We start from the raw sequence: 21,452 nt of genomic DNA on the forward strand, positions 1-21,452 counted from the left end.
ATATTAAGCTGAAATGTGTACATAAGAAGGACTGAGGATGAAGGAAATAGAATCTAACAGTATTTTTTGCCTTTTTTCATAGAAATTACAAGAATACCACTCTCTACCAAATTTATATTGGACTGAGTTGGATTAAGCCAATATTTGATCCATTGATATTGTCAATGGACCGGGTTTGGATTCAAACCAATCTAAATTAAAACAAATTTGAACAGATTCGACAGTCCAAACATTGGTCCAAATGGTCCAAAATATTCATTGGATTGGATTGGACCTGGTCCATTTGTAATGGACTTACATTGGACTTGATCGGATTGGACCAAATCCAGTCCAATTGACACCCCTAGTAGGAACTGATCTATCTTATCTTCTAATTGATGTAATGGATGCTTGAATTAGTTTCTTTACTAGACACCCCTCCCCCCATAAACATGATTATTCAATGTTTTCTTTTTTCTCTGAATATCATTTGGTTCTTAATTTAGTTGGCATTCAACATCTTTTCTTAGGGCCCGTTTGGCAAGATCTGGGCAGCCTGAAGACCGTTTGGTAGATTTACATCTTTCCGTGTCGTTTCAGGTCTTTTCGTGCGAGATTAAAACGTGAAAGGCGCAAGAAGCTTCATTTAGAGCTTCTTGAAATAAACCCAAAATGGGCTTTTCACGTCTTTCCGGCGTCCTGTCTTTTGGCGGCTAGATCTTTTGTGTGCCAAATGGAAATGGACCGATTTTTGGTATTCCCGACTTGTAAAAAGCCAAAAAACTGCATGGAAAGACATGCCAAATGGGCCTACTCTTTGGGCCCATTTGGGAGGGCTTTCATACAGCAGAATCAGGCTTTGCAAAGTGGTCCCTGCACAAAAAGCCTAGAAACTATGTTTGGTAATATATATATATATATATATATATATATATATGCGCTTTTATTGGGCTAATAAATCAGTTTTTTAGTGAAGCCAGCTTTAGTAAGTCCGGATCTGCTCACAACAATATACTTTCGCAACACGTTCTAATATCATCTGTATACGCACATCCTACAATGACACAGATGAGTTCACATATCCGCCTGTATTGAGAACATCTCCTGATGATAATATCACTCCCGATGATGTCATCATCAAGAGATGTTCTCAATACACAGCAGGGATGTACTGTGGGACGTTGTGGGGCAGTCCCTGGGGCGGAAATGTGAACTCATCTGTCATAGTGGGAAGATCCCAGTTCAGTTTTAATAACATCAAAGCCTTCCATACAGCTCCAATCAAAGCTGAATACCTGACAAACAGTTTTTTTTTCCTATTTTTATGTGCTTATTTACCTCAATAGTTCACCCACCTCAATGTTTCCATCAACTTCTCTCCTATCTTCTCATTCATGTGATTTGTATCTTCCACCTCATAGGGGATTTTTAAATTAAAAATAGAAAAAAAAATCCACAATAAAATCCTCTATAAATTGCATTTAACTCCTAGGGATGTCAGTGGGTCTGATTTAGGGGTAAACCCACCTTGAGTCAATCTAATCATGTCAGGCTTGGCCTTGGTCTAAATGGGGTTTCAAGTGGATTATATCTTTGAGTATTATTAAATATATATTAACTTTAATTTTAGATAAATTACAAAGACCTCAGTACTTGGGTCTGTGAGAAAGATCCCCTGTAATTTGTTTTGCGACAAAAAACCCCCGTACTATGACCCTGAAACAAAGACCCCCGTCCAAAAAACAGTCATCTTCCCCGACCTCACGATGGCAGTAATCCTCTCTACCTCTGTTTTCCGTTCCTCTCGGCCATAGCCGCCCCAACTCCTTGCAGCGGCTAATTCCGTTCCTTCTTCTCCACCAAGATTCGGTTCTCGACTTCTCTCCAATATCCAAATATTGCTCCAAAAGTCCCCCCTCCCCTCCAACGAAGACGATGACGAATTCTATGAGAACATCGAAGCCCCCAAGTTTGTGGATTTCACTACACCTGATTTATCACGCTCAGACGATCATTTTTGGTTGTGTTTGCGTGTTGATGAGTTATAGGTCTATCTCTTTTCGTTTAACAATGAATTCCGATTGGTTTTTGTTCCAGTTCTGCGGATTTCAATGGTTAGGCAGTTAATTTTGTGTAACCTGACATTTTCTGCCTAAATTGATTTTGTTTTCTTTTTCACTGTCTACGTTGTTTATTTGTTTCTATTTCCAAATCTGTCGTTTGATTTTCATGTTGCTTATTCTCGTCTACCGACCAAAATCTGCTCCTATGTTGCTTTCACTTTGTCTAATCCAAATTAATTTCAACCTCCTTGTTATTAACCCAACCTTCTATTGTTCTTTTTATGCTGGTCTTAAATGTTAAACTGAACCTCAATTGCTTCTTCTTTTAGGTAGTGTTTGAGAACAAAGGTAAGAAGTATTTTTTTATGGGTGTTTGGTAAAAAAGTGAGAAAGTATTTATTTGAAAAAGTGATTTCAAGTGGTTTATAATAGAACAAATCCATCCCTGACAATTTTTTATAATGACCAAAATGCCCCTATGAGGTTATACCTCCCCCTTCTCCGCTCATTCGACCCTCAAGCCCTAACAGCAGTGGTGCACCAGTTGGCAGGTCCACCGGCGATGATCGGCAGTGAGGAACAGTGGCCGGCAGACCTGTTGTTTGGTCACTTCCTCCTATTTTCTGAAGTTTGTTTCTCATTTTAATCATTTATTTTGATTTTTTTCCCATCTACACTTGAATTCCCTTATTCCTAGTGTTTTTTTTTTTAACTTAAAACTCGACAGAGATCGATCTCTGTTTTTTGTTTCTGGTTTTTTTTAACTTGAAACTCGACAGAGAGCTCGAAAAATGTTTGATAATGATTTGCTTAGTTCCCTAACCCAAATTTAGACATCAACTTCAACTACATCAAAAGACTGCTTGGCTGTTATTCTCAAAAGCACATACCTTATGGAAAATCTGTTTTGCTTCTTCAGTTATTCTTCTTTCTTGTGGATTTCTTTTCCCCACGTACTGAGAGTGAAACCCACTAAACGACATGTCCAATTTTCTCACGGGTCCCTCGATGTTTGAGGAATGGAAGAGTTGCATGAATTCCTATTTTATCTAGAATTTCTCAGTAGGCTACACAGTTCCTAACTTGTATGATAACAGTGCGGCTAATTGTGATTCAGAGACACTCTGGAATCTGGATCCCTCAACTGTTCAATGTTTGAGGAAGATCTGTTCAATGTTCTAATTGATTCAGGGACACTCTTCAGATTTGGCATTGACCACTGAAAGACTATTTCAAAGCAAGTTTCTAATTGTTCAATGTTGTAATTTCTGATTTGTGTGTGACAGTCTAAAGTCTTGGCGTTACCACTGAAAGCCTACCTATTTCAAAGCAAGTTTCTTCTCCACATCTTACAGCTAGAAATAGGTAAATTCAGACCCCTTTTCTTTACAATATTCAGGGTTTAAAAATCAATGCTAATTTCACAAGAATTCTTATTCTTTTCAACATTTTCACCATTTCCTAAAGCATATGTTGCATCACTTTTTTTACGTTTTAGAAGCTTATATGGTTATGATTCAGACAAAAATTCACCACTTTCTTCATTCTGATATTTTTTGGTTGCATTAGCTGAATTTATACTATGCTGAAAAGATCTGATCAATTGCAAATATGCAATTTATTAGAGATAAACTTGCTATTTGCTGAAATGAACTCTTCAGAACTAGAAATTTCTATGCCAGGGGCTGGGCTGAAATGAACTATTTTTGGTTGTTTTAGTACAAATTGAAAAAGATATGTTTCAAATGTTTAAAATCTATTATGAATTATGATAGATCACTCATCGGAAATCTAAAATCATGAAATCATCAATAATAAAACATAAAACTGTGAAACAAAATTCAGTGATGTAACTAGTCCTTAGGATTAGGGCATAAGAATTGGGCCAAAACAACTACTCAACATTAAGAAGTCAACTAAGGGTTACCTAACTTCATGGATAGTTGAAAATCCCAGATATTTCTGATCATAATTCATACACTTGGCTTTAGGTATTTATTATTTTAGAGATTTTCTTTTAGAGATAAACCTAGGTCCAAACAATATCCCCTTAGTTAGTGCAACTAATGTGTCACAAACTGTCAACCTAAGCTCATTGCCACCTAGAATCCTAAGTCCATTCCTATCTAGAAGCCCACCTTAGGCCCAAGCTCATCTCAAACTGATTCCATGCTCAGCCCAACTCGGCCAAGGCCATATAGGCCGGCTGTAACCTTAGGTCCAAACCATTCCAACCCACATCCAAAATCTGCCAAGGACAAGGAAGTCTAAGCCCAAACACATTTCAGCCTATGGCCCAACCAAGGCCAATGTCAAATAGGCCCAGGCCAAGATATAGGGTGTGAGGTAGGATGTGTATAAACATGCACTTATGTAAAAATAATAATAAAAATGTAGCCATGAAAGATTCTTTGGATTCCCCCCACCCAAAAAAAAGAAACAAGAACAAAGTGATATGTTAAGTGGGGTAGAGCTAAACCTACGTCCAAGCCCGTATACCCTTAATTAGTGCAACTAAAGTGTCGAACTGTCAACCTAAGTTCATTGCCACCTCAAAAAGTATCTTGAGAAAAGTACTCTGCAGCTCATTGCAGAATTCTGAATTACAGTCCCCAGTCATTCCCCCAAACCAACCCTAATACCAATCCTAGCAACAAGCCAAATGCATTTGAGAAATCTTTCACATTGCAATGGGCTATATTTTGAAAGGATTTTTTTACTGCTCATCCATTGCAGACCTCCATATAAAGGATTTAACTTTTAAATCAAATCAGCCTCCAAGAATCCTTGTCCAAACAGCATCTCTGACTGACTCAAGTGGCCATGAAGTGGGTCCAAGCATCTCTAATCCCTATGAGCCACCTTTGGAAGGTAGATTCAAAATTAATGTTAGATGCAGGTTTTAACTTGCTACTGGTGTTTCTTTTGGTGGAATTGCCTTGGAGAGCTGGTTCCTTTTGAAGTAGTTCATCTTTATTTTCAAGCAGAAGCATTGACTATGATTTTTGGTTTAAATCTAGCAAGACTGGTTGGGTGAATATGCAACTTCATTTTAGAACGTGAATATAAACTTCACAATTGTAATCAGTCCTTAGACAATCATAATAAGAATAGTTCTATCAAATGAGGGAATGTCAATCTATCAAGAATGGAATGAAATTCGAATTGCATTCAACCAAACAGTTGGAATCAGTTCGTCACTTATTTTTCTTCTGAACTCCTTCGTTTCTTTTATGAAAATTGAGCTGTCTTGAAAAACTAAATCAAACCAATATAGCAATAAAATCATGCCGTTCTCTTGATAACTAAAAACAAAGAATAGAAAATGAAAATTAGGGTTGGAAGAAAGATCAGAGATCTGGCTTTTAAATCTCCGCTATGAAATAGTGGAGAAGATTGAAGAAGCACAGTTCGAATCAACGTCGATCATATGGGGAAAGTCTCCTCATTTCTAATTCCCCCAACCCAATCAGTCTGGAATCGTCAAACCATAGTTCTAAAAGTGCAACCTACTGGTTAAAACGAAATAACACAGATGGATGGATCAGATTCCTGGCTTGCATTTTCTCCAAAGAGAAAATTTGATAAAAAGCTCAGTATAATCAGTGTCGATCATCTGGGGAAAGGCTCATCCTTTCCATCCATCTTAACCTTTTAGTTCGCAAAGGGAAGAAAGGGAATCAAGAACAAATACTAAAGAAGAAATAACCCAAAGACAATATTTCCTCCGTTTCTGCTCTCTAAATCCTTTAAAAAAAAAATTGGATTTTAGGGTTTGCAGACATGGAGAACGAGCAATTGTAGCGTCGGCTCATACACAAACACCCATTCAGAAAATAGAGTGCCGGTAATCAGTATTCGACGCAACCATGAGAAACTCCTAAAATTCATAAAAAGAAAGAAAATGAGACGGAACCGGAGAGAGGACGAGAATTGTAATCAATCAGAGACCTCGAAATTCCTGATTGCTTCTCTCTCCCCTCTAACGCTGGATCGGCGAAGTTAGTCGAGAGACCTCCTAAAGAATGCACATAAATCCTGATATCGAAGAAACAGCATTCTAATCCCGTTATTTATAGTTGAGACTGGAACTCAAAAACCCTAAAACCCTAAACCTAATTACGATAGAATTAGCGGTCTGTTTAGGCACCACGTGTACGGTTCATATTTTAATGGGAGAATGAACAATCAACGTACTTTTCCGTATTTTAATTCCGATAAAAACCTTTACCATTAGGGCATTAAAATGATCTATGAGAGGCGGAGTGGAAACTATAAATCCAAATATTGTGATTTGCTCCTCACGTACCGCTACTCACGCCGATCCATCTTGGGAATATCTCCCGTGAATTTTGATTCGGAAGTACGAGAGATGTTCCTGATGTGTGGTTGGGATATCAGGTGTGAAGAGTGTTATTTGAGGAGCAGATTCGGACTATAAAAACGGATCCAACAAAATAAAAAGTAAGAGTTATAAGCATTCGGCTTATTCAATTAAAAACTAAATTGAGTAAACTGAAATTTAAAAAACTGAAATAAAAAGTGAGAATCGAATCAAAACTGAATTACAAGAAAATCGAAATAATCGAAACCGAATCCAAATTTCACTAACAAACATAATATTATGAAGTTGAGTTTTTTAAATTATAATATATAATATATTAATAAATAAATATATAGTTATATATGAAGTTGAGTTTATTAAAATATATAATATATTAATAAATGAATATATAGAATATTATATATTACATGTTATATAATGAAATTTGGTTAATTCAACTTTTTCGGTTAATCAAATTTCTAATTCTAAAAACCAACCAAATTTTGGTTTTAACCAAATAATGCTCACCCCTAGAGAGAAGTAGTAACTAAAATTTAGAATAAGTACAAATTAATGATTAGATGAAAATTTGATATGGATGACTGAAAATCGGCCTTCATTCACATGAAGCCATGTTAGCATATAAATGAACATGGTGAAGGGATGAAAGTTGTTTATCATATATTTTCTATTCTCTTTTTTCTTTTTCTTTTTTCAATTTATCAAAAAATAGGCAAATCATATCTCTTTTTCATGGAACCAAGAGGGGGGAGGGGGGTAGCTCAACCCCAAAAATCAAAATGGCAAACAGAAACAATAGGAAGGTTAAAATGAGAACTAACTTCTGAGCTTCATGGTGAAGGGATGAAAGTTGTTTATCATATATTTTCTATTCTCTTTTTTCTTTTTCTTTTTCTTTTTTCAATTTATCAAAAAATAGGCAAATCATATCTCTTTTTTATGGAACCAAGAGGGGGGGGGGGGGTAGCTCAACCCCAAAAATCAAAATGGCAAACAGAAACAATAGGAAGGTTAAAATGAGAACTAACTTCTGAGCTTCATGGTGAAGGGATGAAAGTTGTTTATCATATATTTTCTATTCTCTTTTTTCTTTTTCTTTTTCTTTTTTCAATTTATCAAAAAATAGGCAAATCATCTCTCTTTTTTATGGAACCAAGAGGGGGGGGGGGGGGTAGCTCAACCCCAAAAATCAAAATGGCAAACAGAAACAATAGGAAGGTTAAAATGAGAACTAACTTCTGAGCTTCATGGTGAAGGGATGAAAGTTGTTTATCATATATTTTCTATTCTCTTTTTTCTTTTTCTTTTTCTTTTTTCAATTTATCAAAAAATAGGCAAATCATCTCTCTTTTTTTATGGAACCAAGAGGGGGGGGGGGGTAGCTCAACCCCAAAAATCAAAATGGCAAACAGAAACAATAGGAAGGTTAAACTGAGAACTAACTTCTGAGCTTCATGGTGAAGGGATGAAAGTTGTTTATCATATATTTTCTATTCTCTTTTTTCTTTTTCTTTTTTCAATTTATCAAAAAATAGGCAAATCATCTCTCTTTTTTATGGAACCAAGAGGAGGGGGGGGGGGGGGGTAGCTCAACCCCAAAAATCAAAATGGCAAACAGAAACAATAGGAAGGTTAAACTGAGAACTAACTTCTGAGCTTCATGGTGAAGGGATGAAAGTTGTTTATCATATATTTTCTATTCTATTTTTTCTTTTTCTTTTTTTCAATTTATCAAAAAATAGGCAAATCATCTCTCTTTTTTATGGAACCAAGAGGGGGGGGGGGTAGCTCAACCCCAAAAATCAAAATGGCAAACAGAAACAATAGGAAGGTTAAACTGAGAACTAACTTCTGAGCTTCATGGTGAAGGGATGAAAGTTGTTTATCATATATTTTCTATTCTCTTTTTTCTTTTTCTTTTTTCAATTTATCAAAAAATAGGCAAATCATCTCTCTTTTTTATGGAACCAAGAGGGGGGGGGGTAGCTCAACCCCAAAAATCAAAATGGCAAACAGAAACAATAGGAAGGTTACAGAGATTAAAAGAGACTAAACTGCGAACTAACTTCTGAGCTTCATGAGTGAGCCAATCTGCACTCCACTCCCTCCAATTGGTCCTTCAGCTTTAAGCAATCCAGAATTATGTTCCTTAGTTTCCAACGTGGGTCAATCACTTGTTTGACAAAAGATCACTAGCTTTGAATCGCCCTTTATGATGATGGGATGGTCTTTGAAATTCATTGTCTAAGTTGTGAGCTTCCCAAGGAAATAAGCTTTCTGATGATGGGGTGATCTTTGAAATTCATCACCTAAGTTGTGAGATTCCCAAGGAAATAAGATTTTCCATCAACAATTTCATCCAAATGATTTCTAGCTATTGTCATTGAGCATGTGCCCCCATTAAAACGGGAAGCATCAAAATTTATTTTAATTGGTGACGGGATTTGCTCCTCACAAATGGGTGCCTCATAGGCACATACACTGTGCATTGGGAACATCTCCCATGGATATTCACTAATAAGTACGAGAGATGTTCCCAATGCATGGTAAGATGTGTGTGTGAGGCACTAGGTGTGAGGAGCAGATCCGGTGTCTTTTAATTGACCCATGTTTCGGAGATTGCCATGTAATTGCCTTCCAAATCTTGGAAATATTCTCCTTCAAAACAAATTCTTTAGCTTCTTTGATTTTTATTTTTCCACCAATCTATCAAGGATGGGTCCATATTAGTAGGTCCCTCGATATTAGGCCTGACCATATGCCAAATTTGCTTAGCAAAAGAGTAGCTTTTGAAAATGTGCTTTGTATCCTCCTCATCCTCATTATAAAGGTTGTAATCCCCATCTATATCTATAAGAATAGGCAGCTTAGCCGATAGTCTAGGTTTATGAGTAGGAAATAGCAGCTAGCTATATAGGCCATCCTTCCATTCGTCATTTCCGGAAGAAGGCGGAGTTGGCCTTCTTCGTACTACGTATTCTCTGTCCTTCTTGTTTTCATCTCTCTCTCTCTCTCTCTCTTCCTTCTTTCGATTTAGGCTCCTTCATAGCCATATGGATGAGGATTGGTCTTCATATCCTTCATCAACATGAACTGTGTCTTTTTATTGATTGTGGAAGACTTTATTTTAGGACGAAATGTAAATAGGTAGGGAAGATCGAAACTAGTGGGTGAATGTCATCATGAAATATCCCATAGTGATTGAGTCATCTTAGCTACCACAATTTCTTTTTACTAATCATTGATTCTCCTTTTTTTAATTTACTATTCCATCAACCTTCCTTGATAATTGTCCAACTTTCCTTGGTTATTCCCTTCTCGATAATGCTGATAAAGTGTGATAAAAACTTAAAAATGTGTTAACCCTCAATGGCAAAACTAAATAATAAAAACTTAAAAAAAGATAAAAACACAAAAAATATAATTATGTAGAAAACATTTTAGCACAACTTCGGACTTCATTTTTGAGAATTGGATTTGATACTTCATTTTAGAGGAAATGGACCCTCATTTCAGCTTTGAAAACTCGATTTTCAGTCCTTTGATAGTGACTCCCTTCTCCATCCAAAAAGGCACCTAATCAAGAGATTTTGGATTCCCAAGGATTGGGAGAGGAAAAGTGTTTGGAACATCTCTCTCCAAGTTGTTGTAGTAGCCTATTATGAGAGTTATTTAGGCTCATTTCTAATGAAAAATAAAATAAAGTGATTGCAAGAATTTCCAAAATCTAGAGAAAATGCTCTTAACTTCTCTTGAGAGCGATTTTGAGGTGATGCTATTAGGCCTTAGGTACTAACTTCCCTAAAACCCATACCTCTTTACCTCTTTTTCTTAGTCTAGACAAAATTGAGAACAATGGTTTTCCATGGTCTCAAACAAGCAACCGAAAAAAATAAAAACTCGAGCTAAAAGAAGGGGTGAGAGGCACTTCCAGTAGTTGAACTAAACAAAAGAGTGATTGAATGAGCTCAATAGAGGTTTGAAATTGTTGAATGCTTGGAGGTTTTGTGCAAATTTTCAGATCTGAAACACAGTGGACGAATTTAAAGTTTTATAGAGATTTTGTTGAGAGTGGGAGTTCTACAGAGGTTAAGAATGCTCTTGAGGTCTCTCTTCTGTTTCTCCCTTCTCTAATCCACCCCCCGAGCTTGAGTTGGGTCTCTATTTATAGAGAAAAGGAGGGGAAATCAAAGAGCTTGGGCTTGAAGAGAGCTTTTATAAGAAAATGACCAAGATTTTTTACATAAAAAAGGTACTCAGTTGACATTTCCTTGTTGGTGAAAAGGTTCTCCTTGATTTGGAGTTGTTTTTCTTGGGTTTTGTGTGACCAATTGGAGCTTAGGGCATGCTTGTTATCATAATCTCATATTTGGGGTTGTTAGTGGCATAAAATGTAACTTTGACTCACTTATAAATATTGTTTTTTGTTTTATTAACTTTAAGTGGGGGTATCTTTGGGTTTTTGGGTTTTTTAAGTTTACTAGGCCTAATTTTATTAGTCCAGGTGTTTTAACATGTCAAGCAAGGGGCTAATGTCAGCCCCCACCCTTTCAAAATCGCAAGAGGGGATAGCTAATGTGGTAATTTAATATGATGTGTCAAAATTGAGCCTTTCTAGATTAATGGTCAAACGGGTAAATTAGGTCGTAAAATTTGATGTACAAGGGTTTTTGGGTTTTTGAACACAGTGGTGAGGCATGACTGGTCAAAAAGGGTTGGGATGATGGAGATCTACGGCTGAAAAATTCGGATCAACATGATTTATTGAAATAGAATCTTTGCTCGATGAATGTTTTAAATGAATGAATTTTGTGATGAAATTTGGTGGGTAAACATTTTTGAACGTTCTGTATTTGATGAAGGCGATGCATCTTTTATTGGAGGTGTGGATTGATAGGTTTGGTTTGGGTCCAAGTTTTAGCCAATGGTTTATTAATTAATAAGAATGTTCGAAATAGAATTTCACTTTTTTAACTGTTAAATAGAGGAGTTTGGTTATGAAATTTGACGTAGAAGGTTTTTTAGTTTCTGGACATAATAGTGAGGTCTGATTGGCCAAATAGGGTCAAGATGATGGAGATTTATGGCTATCAAGTTCAGATTAACAAGATTTGTCAAAATAGAAACTTGACTTGATGGAGGGTTAAATGAGGGAATCTTGGGTTGAAATTTGGTGGATAATCACTTTTTAATGCCCTAAAGATGATGGAAGTGATGGATCTTTGATCAGAAATGTGGATTGAAATATTTGGTTTGGAATAAGGTTTTGGCTAATGAAAAATCCAAAGTGGAATCTTGTTTATTCTAGAAGGAAATGGAGGGATTTAAGGCTAAATATGATGGGTGATTTATTTTAAGAATTTTGGACCTGGGATATGACTTTTTGTGTGATTTAATTGTAAATGTCAAATCGAAATCTTTATTGGCTGAATGGTTAAGCAAGGGAATGTTGTGTTGAAATTTGATGTGTGAGCACGAATTAAGGTTAGGAGTCAAGTGGATGGTTACGATCTAAGAAATAAATAGTTGATCTTGGTTTTCTAGCTGTAATCGTTTAGGGTCGTCAAAATGGAATCTTAGTATTTTCAAGGTGGAATTTGGGGGGTGAGCCTATCTTAATGTTGCTGGTGTAATGAACGTGTCAGATTTGGATTCGCGGAGTCACGGTTTAGACATCGTGTAGATCGGGAGCGCTAGAAAGGAGGTTGGCATGATGAAGTGTAACTAAGCCTTAGTTTCCTAAGTCTAAGGATTATATTTAATCTAATGTTTGATCTCGTTTGTCATGTGGATTGCATAAAAAATAGCAATTTTGGGCTTTGGCAAGGTTTAATTTTGTTTTCAAGTGTTGGGGGCTAAAAAGAGGTAGGTGAAGGGACCTAGCAAAAATTGGGTGCTGGCAGTAGGTGTTTTGGGGTCTGACATGATTGAGGGGGTAAACATGCTTTAAATTAAACCCTTAAACCAGTTAAAAAAAAAAACTAAAAAGTGCACAGCTTGATACACCCCAACCGACATATCGGCCTATATCGATATTTAGAACCTTGATAAAAATGATAGTGAATAGTAAACCGTTTAACCAAAATTTTTTTGTATACTGTCTATAAAATTCACCCTTTTAAACATAAGATACAACAAAAATTTTATATATACTATACTATAATATAATAATATAATTGATTTGGAACAACAATAACCAATCCCAACCCAATTATTAATCGAGACACAAACCACATAATCAGTTCAGTTTGTTCGGTTCTATTGGGTGGACGCAACCTATTTACAGCTTTAGGTTGAAAACCTTGTAAAACAAAAACAGAAAAAAAAAAAAGAAAAAAGCTCTAGCAAACAGCCCCTCTAGACAAGAATTGTTTTTAAGTAATAAATACTACATACCCAATAGATCTAAATAGAAAATGGAACAAGTTAAATAAATCATAGTGCTCCAACTATCAGGAATATTATTAAGTAGTATACGTATGGGTATATTCTTTGAAAAGAAAAAAGTGTTTCTTACAATTTGCTTAGACTCAATATTTTATTATTTAATTATTTTATTTATTAAAAGATAAAACAATAAAATTTTCAGTTCAGCCATTTCAGCTATTAGCAAACAGCCCCTCTAGACTTCTGGACCCAGACATTCATAGCCAGAAGCAAAGTTGCTTTTGGGTCGCCGGCCGGTTCTTAGAAATGTTGATTTGATCAAGTTTATTAAAAATACATGCATATTTTAATTAATAATTAATTGGTATTATAACATGTAATATTTACAGTTTTATGATTATTTTGATGTGAAATCGAAATAGGTTTAAAAATTAATATATGGAAACCATTTTCTATATTCTTCTATCCATTTTTAGATTTTTATTTAAGTCAAACAATCAATCTCATAACGTTGGCCTTTGTGGTGGTGGATAAAACTTAATTGGGTGCAACAAAAAGGCACCAACCGTTTGATAAATTTTCTCTGTGGTTCAACCACCAACCCTTTCTGAATTGAGTGCTCAAGCATAAATACCCATGTACGTAGCTAGGCATCTTCCAGCTAGCTAGCATCCGTTCTTGTCATGTCATGTATCAGAGTTCGGCCATGGCAAGACTCCACTCCAGACTATTTCAGGCTGATCGATTCGCCATTGCAAGCAGTTGGTTATAACCAGATCGATTATGGCTTCAGGGGTCGCCATGAGTACTATCATGTAAGACAAGCATTTCTCAGAAGTTACCAGTTCTCTACACAAACAAGTTTCAAAGAGAAACTGAAGAGATCAGTGAAGGAGCTCAATGAGAGAGCCATGGATGTCATCGTGGAAATTTGGCAGGAGATGTCCCCCAGAAAATTGAGAATCAGAATGCTTCGCTGCAGATTGTCCCATTTCCCATCTTTTGTTTTCCGGTGTTTTTCTGTTCAAGGAGACAGAAGGAGATGTTTCAGTGTGATTCGTCTTAATGGATGAGTGGTGCTGTTTTTTCCTTACCTGTATTTTTAATTCAGTGTTCTCAATGTTTTACTACTGTTTGTTTTTTATTGTTTTGGAAACAAGGGGAGTTTGTTTCTGAAAACACCCCAATTACTGAAGTTGAAAACAAAAAGTTTTCAAAAGCTGAAACACTTTTCTCTTGTTGCAAAGCATCCAAGAACGTAATCATAAACTTCTCTATCTTCAGCTTTTAGACCCAAAAACGAGATCGGACTGGACGGTCGGACCGGTTGACCCGGGAATGGTTATGGCTCCAGGTCCGGTTTTGGACTCCAAACCGTCCAACCAGGGTTTGGAATGGATGGTTGGACAGTTTGACCCAGGAACCGGTGGTCAAATCGATTCTATTTTCGATCCAATTTTCAAAACCATATTTCCAATCTGGTCGGCCACTTGATTTCCTTCTCTGTATATATCCAAATAATGAAATTCCATATCTTCCTCCCTCCTGATGATATATAGGGATGCAAGTTGAGCCAGGTTAGGCAACGTTGAGATCAACCCTAACCCAACCCTAAAATTTCAAGTTGGATTGGAATTGGTTTGGGTTTAGATTGGGCTTGGGTTGGGCTCGGATTAGTCTTGGGCTGGCCTGACTTCTCTACTTGCTTCTGCTGAGTGTACTTATTTCCTAAACTTCATTGTTACATGTTAAATCAGTATTAGCGTTGTAGAAAAAAATGTTTTTAAACTTAATATTTTTGGCATGCAATATACATTCAAACATGTATATATAGATAAATATGTATATACATAAATACATAAATACTTGTAGTGGAAAATACATAAATATATAGATATATATATTTGTGGATATAGAGTAGCAAATATATAAACGCATGAATAGTGATTACACATAACTAACCGAGGGCTGGCTAGTTGGTGTGTTAGATGGTTTGTTCCAACCTTGACATGGAATCAAATCCCGCAACCAGCACTTTGAAGAAAAAGGAGTCAGGGGAAGTTATTAATGGTGCATAGCACTGAATACAAAAAAATTGGTGATTACACATACAGATAAGTATTTACATGCATAAATACACAGTTATATAATATTAAGTTTGGGTTCAGATTGATCAAGGCTTTTTTAGGCTAGGTTCAGGATAATCTAACCCAAGTTGCTTTCTTAACGGTATGACAATAGCCTTGAATTAGCCATGATGGATTTATACAGTCCCGTTTACTTTTCGGTAGGTTATTTATCCGGGTAATTGCACTTACCTATGTTCTTTTCTTTCCCAGGTAAATAAGGCAATGACCATTTTAGCCATAACAATTCATTATTAAAATGGGCATTTTTGTCCCATTCAAGGGTTGGCAATTTTCTCCCAAGGTGGGAAAGTTATTTACCCACTTAGGAGATGGGTATCCAGGAAAATAAACTGGTCCCTACATATATTTAAAAGAAGAACATGAGATTCCTGGGGAAGGGCTAGCACGCAATGCCCCGTCCTATTATCAAGCTAGTTTAGGTTCAGTCCAAAAGGATCTCAGTTAGATTTTATTTTATTTTTTTTTGATTCCTAGGGAAGGGCTACCCCTGTCTTATGTAGCCCCTAAGTTTTTCCTATAAAAAAAAAGAACATGAGATTCTTGGTCAATAAGAACCAAAATCCCATTAACCAACTTTTCTCAGCCCCCCTCTCAAAATCCAAAAGAAGAAGGCCCCCTTAATGAGTCAGGGTCAGTCTAGGATAGGTCCACTCTTGAGAAACTCAAGGACTAAACCTAGGCCCAGTCTAAAAATGAAAAGGCCCAAGATTTTGGATCTGGGTTCAGCCCAAGGATCAAATTTCCAACCCAGTTCATGTAAAATTTCATATTGGGCAGTTCAGGCTTGGGTTGGGCCCATCCTAATTGCACCCTCTACTAGCAAGCCCTTGGAAAACATTCTAGAATAACCTAATATCCTATTAGCAGCTTCTACTGGTTAAGGTAACATTCAGAGCGCATTAGCAACATGCAATGACTAACTAAATAGTGTGAAATACATTGAATTGATAAACAAATTCCCTATATTTCTTGAGGGAAAACATATGATGCCGGGAAGATATTGTATCGGAAATAAAGGTTTTGACTAATCACAACTCCCATGAATTTTGATGAAAACCACTTAAAACTTATATGATGCCGATTGATTAATTACAAGTTTTTCTGTATCATATCTTTCCGGCATTATAGTCAAACCCATTTCTTAATCATGTTAGTTTAAGTCTTGAGGATCTGATTCTTTGAGGTGCCTTCTTTGCTCCAACATTGAAGAGATCAAATCAGCCCCCCACAAGATTGCCCCCCCATAACGTCTCATAATATATTCCGGCCATTATTTGAGAACATCTCCCGGTGATAATACCAGAAATGATGATATCATTATTGGGAGATGTTCCCAATACACGGCGGAGATATGCTGTGAGAAGTTATGGGAGACAATCTTATTGGGGGGGGGGGGCTGATTTAAACTCAACATTGAGGTCTAATTACATTTACTGAGTTCAAAGGTTGCATGAATCATTCACAACTCTGATGTATTCGATGGAGCAGTTAAATAAGGATAAGAAACGGAGACAAATGAGATGGTTCTTATTAAAATAAAAATGTCTGACAGGTAAAACTGATAAATAATTAAAACATGAATACATACAATGATACAAAGCTCCAACACTCAGAGATCACTCACAAACGAACGCCAAAATAATGATAAAAAAAAACAAGGAAAAGTAAATTCGGTGCAATCATCAAATAAACATAAGGAGGATCCAAGCCAATATACTGAAAACCCCATAGGTATTTCTTCCACCTGAACTTTTGTTTTTTGTACTACTCGAATCTGTTGTATTTGTAGTGCTCTTACCTGTTTGTAAACAACCCAGAAAAAAGAAAACCAAAGAAATTAGTAGATAGAAATTAAATAGTTGTTCATATTAGTACATAATATAAACAATTAAGACAAACATTTATACATCAATTCTATCTATCTAAATAGAGTTTGAATATAAGTATATTTACTAGTCATAGGTTGAAGTCTTATGAGTTATTTTCAGTTCAAAGTAATGTTCATTTATTAGTTATAAATGATCATTTTTACTTTAATTTATCAATGGTATTCAATATCTAAATCAAACCTGAGTCCCATTTGAATCTGAAAGCTAATAGGGTTGATCATTTTTACCTAATTCTGTATTGTTCGGCCTGATATAGGCCTTAAATTTTTAGGCCTAAACGGCCTGCCTTATAGCAGAAATTATATATGTATGTATGTATGTATGTATGTATGATGCATGTATTTCCAAACAAATAATTTTATTAATTTATAAGATAAAATATAAAAACCTCTCTTGAAGTTTCTAACAATCATAATAATTTTCCCTGAGGTTTCATTTTAACAAAAACCTCTCTTGTTGTTTTATAAAAACCTACAATTACCTCTCTTCCACCTTTGTCCCAGTTATGGAAACCTCAAAGTTACGAAATTACCCTTGCATCTTATTAGGGCATCTTTCAATAGAATTTAAAATGTCAGATTTTCCGTTCTAGACCACACTAAACCTAACATTTTTATAGAGTAAAATTATTTCATTCTTCTCGGTGTAAGTTCGGGGATTTTTTTAATTAAAAGTGAATAATTCTTTTAGAGGTATTTTAATAAATTTTCATATGAATGATAGATATAAGAGTAAAATAAGTATTTTTGAAAAACTGATGCAATAATAAAAGGGAAGTAACTGACAGGTTTTTTTAATACTACCAACTGGTTGGTTGCTAAGGCCTCCTGCTGGTTGTAGCGGGACTGAATCCTGACTTGGGGGGGGGGGGAGGTTTTTATGAAAATGAAATCACAGGTGAAATTTTTATGATTGTCAGAAACATTAGGGGAGGTTTTTATATTTTATCCTAATTCATATGAGTGGACCTGGGTGTGTAGCCCGACTCCAGGTCCAGACGAGTTGATATCTACTACGACGGCCATGGCCAATGAAATATGAACACACCAGCATTTGACTCAAATTAAAAATCAGTATATGTGATGTTTTCGGATTGAGCAACAGGTTCACAGCAAATGTGAATTAGGCCCAGACGTGTATTATCAAGCCCAGGTGCAAACCTGTCCTGAGAAACATGAACTCAGTCATCATCACTTGCAGTTGTGCATTGAGAATATCTTTTCATGAAAAAAACATACAAGTAGGGAGATATTAATCTCAATACACAGTTGCAAGTGGCTGTGAGTATGGTGTGAGCACGGTCTTGTGAGGATTGAATTTGGTCTCTGTCCCAAGGAGCCTAAAATGCTGTTATTTCCCTGTAATAAGTCTGCCCATGCTCGGCCCATGATCATCTTTAACAGATAAGATTCAATTCGATCCATTTACAGCCCTAACAACTCTCCATACAGGCTGCACTTACCTGCGACAAAATTCAATGTTGCAGAGGTCTGTGATCGGTGCTCCGACATGAAATAATCCGGTGAAGCTGGAAAGCTGTTCTGTGGCCCAACAGCATATATCAAATTAGGGTTAGGCTGAGTAGTTTTGAGTTGGAAGGCAAGGTACAAACGTGACGACTGAGAAACAATGGTCATGTTTGCAACTTCTAGTTCCCCTTTGTCTGGGGTGCAGGTCTGTGGCTTCATTCCTCCTAGAAAGTACTGCTTTATTACTCCTTTGCTTCCTGTAGGAACCCAGCCTACAATTGAACTAGACCCAACCATTCTCCCATTAGGAGAGAATCCAATGGCTACATATGAACTCTTGTCTGGCACTGAGAGAAGGAAATTCCACAAGCTTGGTCCATTCTGTTGATACTGCAAAATTTTCCCAATGTTAGTCCAACCAAGTATATGAAAGTAATGGTTGCAGTGCAAATTTCATTTGTGTTAAGCTAAAATGATGGGAGTGTAGATGGGCTGATGTAAATTCTGGTTTAGTTTTGCTTCAGAGCTGACTTTGTCTTGGTTGTTTGTGAGAAGTAAAATGATGTGGTCTCCAACTTTTATACAAGAGAATGGTTGTAGGAGCCAGGAGGATGGCTATTTGTTATTGAGAGTGAGGTAGAAAGCTAGATGATGTGATCTCCACTTTATATATATGATAAAGAATTGTGGTAGAACCGTAGAAAAAAGGTGGTGCAAATAAGAAAGCAAAACTGAACATAGGGGTGCAAATTTTGCATCGATCTGATTCGCATTGCCATTTCGAACAAACAAAGCCTAATGAACTTACCCTAAGTATGAAATCTTCAGAACTCCAAACTGGTTGGCAAATAAGAGAAGTTGTGTTGAAGGCAATACCCACGATTTTAAGATTAGAATTGCAAGAATCTATCTGAGAATTTGTCAAGGAAGAGAAGCCAAGCAAGCAGAGGAAGTAGAATGTGGCAACAAAAGAGGTTTTTATCTCCATCTCTCTCTGTGTTTTGCTCTCCCTCTCTCTTTGGTTTTTGCACTTGGGATGATATGAAGTCGCAAGCAAATCCAGATGAGGAACTGTGTGAGATTAGTTTGCGTGGTGGCCAATATAAGAAGAGAAGGAATTGACTTGCATATGGCATATGTGACAAGTACAAATTTGCTTGGCCGTACAGATTACAAGTACAAACACTAGAACCCTCCACTGAATGTGTCCAGGAGAAATCTTAAGTAATCGCAAGGAAATGGAACCATTTCATTCTACTTTTGCCTTTTCATAGATTCTGAACCCATCTTCATATAATTTAATATCAGCCTGGTCAGAAAAATTGCACATGAGTTCATTTGGAAAGAAATGAAATAAAATGACCTCATCCCAATATTTTATTTGCAAATTAGAATTCACAAAAGACCCCTTTTAGATTATGATTCTTGATTTAAATATGTGGGGAATTTTGACTTTTTGATCAACAGAATAATCAAAGTATCATCATAACCACTTGCTTTCATCAGGCTGTCTTCTTAATTTTTTTTACGGAAAATTTCTGATTAGTATCTATACGTTCATCTTACTGTCACTTTGATCTCTAAACTTTAAAATGTGATAATTCAATACTTAAACTTTTAAAACGTGACAATCCAATACTTGTTGTTAAATAGTTGTTAACCAGCCATTAAGGGACATTTGAAAAAAAACACAAATGCCCTTCAAGTGCTATTTAATTTTCTTTATCAACTATCTAAAAGTTGACAAAAAATTTATAGTCCCAAATGTTTGCCTTTTCCATTCAAGAAAGTTGGGGCCATGTTTGAGTGGGTATTCTGGTGACCCCAACTTTCTTGAACAGAAGAGGCAAGGATTTGAGACTGTTAATTTTTTGTTTGTTTGGATGATTGATAAAGAATATTAGATGACATTCAAAAGACATTTATTTTTTGCAAATGCCACTTAACGGCTGGTTAACAACTAATTAACAGTAGATATTAGATTGTCATATTTTAAAAATTTCATATATTAAATTATTGTATTTTAAAATTCGAGGACCAAAGTAACACTAGACCCAAAATACAAGATGATAATTGAGAATTTTCCCTTTTTTTTAAACCCCTTTTTGGTCTACTTTACTATTAAGGTAGGGCCCAGTCCACGTTGGTCCCTCACCCTCTTACATTGGGCACCTACACATGGTTCCAAAGGATGAAAGGACTATTGCACAGTCATAGGATAGGCTAGCTCCAAATTTTATTCATTTATGTTTTGGATCCGATTTTAGATTGCAATTGGATATTGAATAGCATCAATAATTAAGTTTAAAATATATCAAAATATCATATTATTGAATCAACTTAGTAAAAACAAAATATTTAAATCAATTGTATTTATATTGAATCATATTGGATCAGATATGATGAATTACAAACCAATCAAATTCGAGTCACCCCTCATCAGATCGAACTAGAATTTGGATTCGGATCATCCATGTTCAAAAGATCAGATATGATTCAGTGAATTTCTACCTTCAAATTGGCTTCGAATAACTCATAGGTCTGTTTGTTTTGACTTATCTGAGCATAGGGATGTCAGTGGATCAGATTAAATGAAAATTTGGCTTGACCCATATACGGTTGGGTTAGGGTTAATATATTTGGCATTAGGGTCGTGTTGGGGTTTAGTTTTGGTTGACCTGTCTTTTGGGTCATGATACCTTGTATATATACAATATATTCTTGTTACTTTTTGACTTATAACTCTATAGTTTTAAAGTTTAAAATTTATTTACATGTTGGGTTTGATTTTTTTTTTCTTTTTCTTAATAGGAAAAGTGACATCTTAAATTCTATAAAACAATTTCCTAACTTAAGTTAACGGATTTTAGGTCTTCAAAACATATTAAAAAATATAATTGAAATACTACAGGTCAGGTCAGGTCGGTATCGGGTTAGACCCTATAGGTTCAGGTTGGATTTAGAAATCATGTATTTTAAGGTGGGTTGGATCGGGTTCAGGTTGAGGCATTGTAGGGTTGGGTTAGGATTGAGACAAACCCATGCCAAACCTGACCCGTTGACTTTCCTACTTGGGCACGTAGGTTTATCTGTACAAGTATTTCCTAGGTAAAACTTACCCGAATAAGATAAATCCCAGCATTCTTGTGTGAGACAAGTTACTTGATTAA

General features: G+C 36.0%; 1 protein-coding gene and 2 non-coding genes across 3 annotated transcripts; all 3 read right to left on the bottom strand.

Moving 5' to 3' along the window:
- Window positions 1-5,387: 5,387 nt before the first annotated feature.
- On the bottom strand, window positions 5,388-5,497 carry LOC148845996 (small nucleolar RNA Z103). Its single transcript, XR_016102759.1, has one exon. It is a non-coding gene; the product is annotated as a small nucleolar RNA Z103 (small nucleolar RNA).
- An 84-nt stretch (window positions 5,498-5,581) lies between these two features.
- Window positions 5,582-5,683, bottom strand: LOC148845997 (small nucleolar RNA Z103). Its single transcript, XR_016102758.1, has one exon. It is a non-coding gene; the product is annotated as a small nucleolar RNA Z103 (small nucleolar RNA).
- Window positions 5,684-16,417: 10,734 nt separating this feature from the next.
- LOC148845998 (cytochrome b561 and DOMON domain-containing protein At3g07570-like) lies at window positions 16,418-19,374 on the bottom strand. The gene is made up of 3 exons (XM_088956255.1): window positions 19,091-19,374; window positions 18,276-18,672; window positions 16,418-16,722 (listed from the first exon to the last, which is right to left on the bottom strand). Exons 1-3 carry the CDS (start codon window positions 19,268-19,270, stop codon window positions 16,607-16,609), a joined length of 693 nt encoding a protein of 230 aa, XP_088812381.1. The 5' UTR covers window positions 19,271-19,374; the 3' UTR covers window positions 16,418-16,606.
- Window positions 19,375-21,452: the final 2,078 nt, after the last annotated feature.

Source organism: Nelumbo lutea, chromosome 7, assembly GCF_056320005.1.
Source record: "Nelumbo lutea isolate HS-2025 chromosome 7, American lotus-T2T, whole genome shotgun sequence".
In the NCBI taxonomy this organism is placed as follows: Eukaryota; Viridiplantae; Streptophyta; class Magnoliopsida; order Proteales; family Nelumbonaceae; genus Nelumbo; species Nelumbo lutea.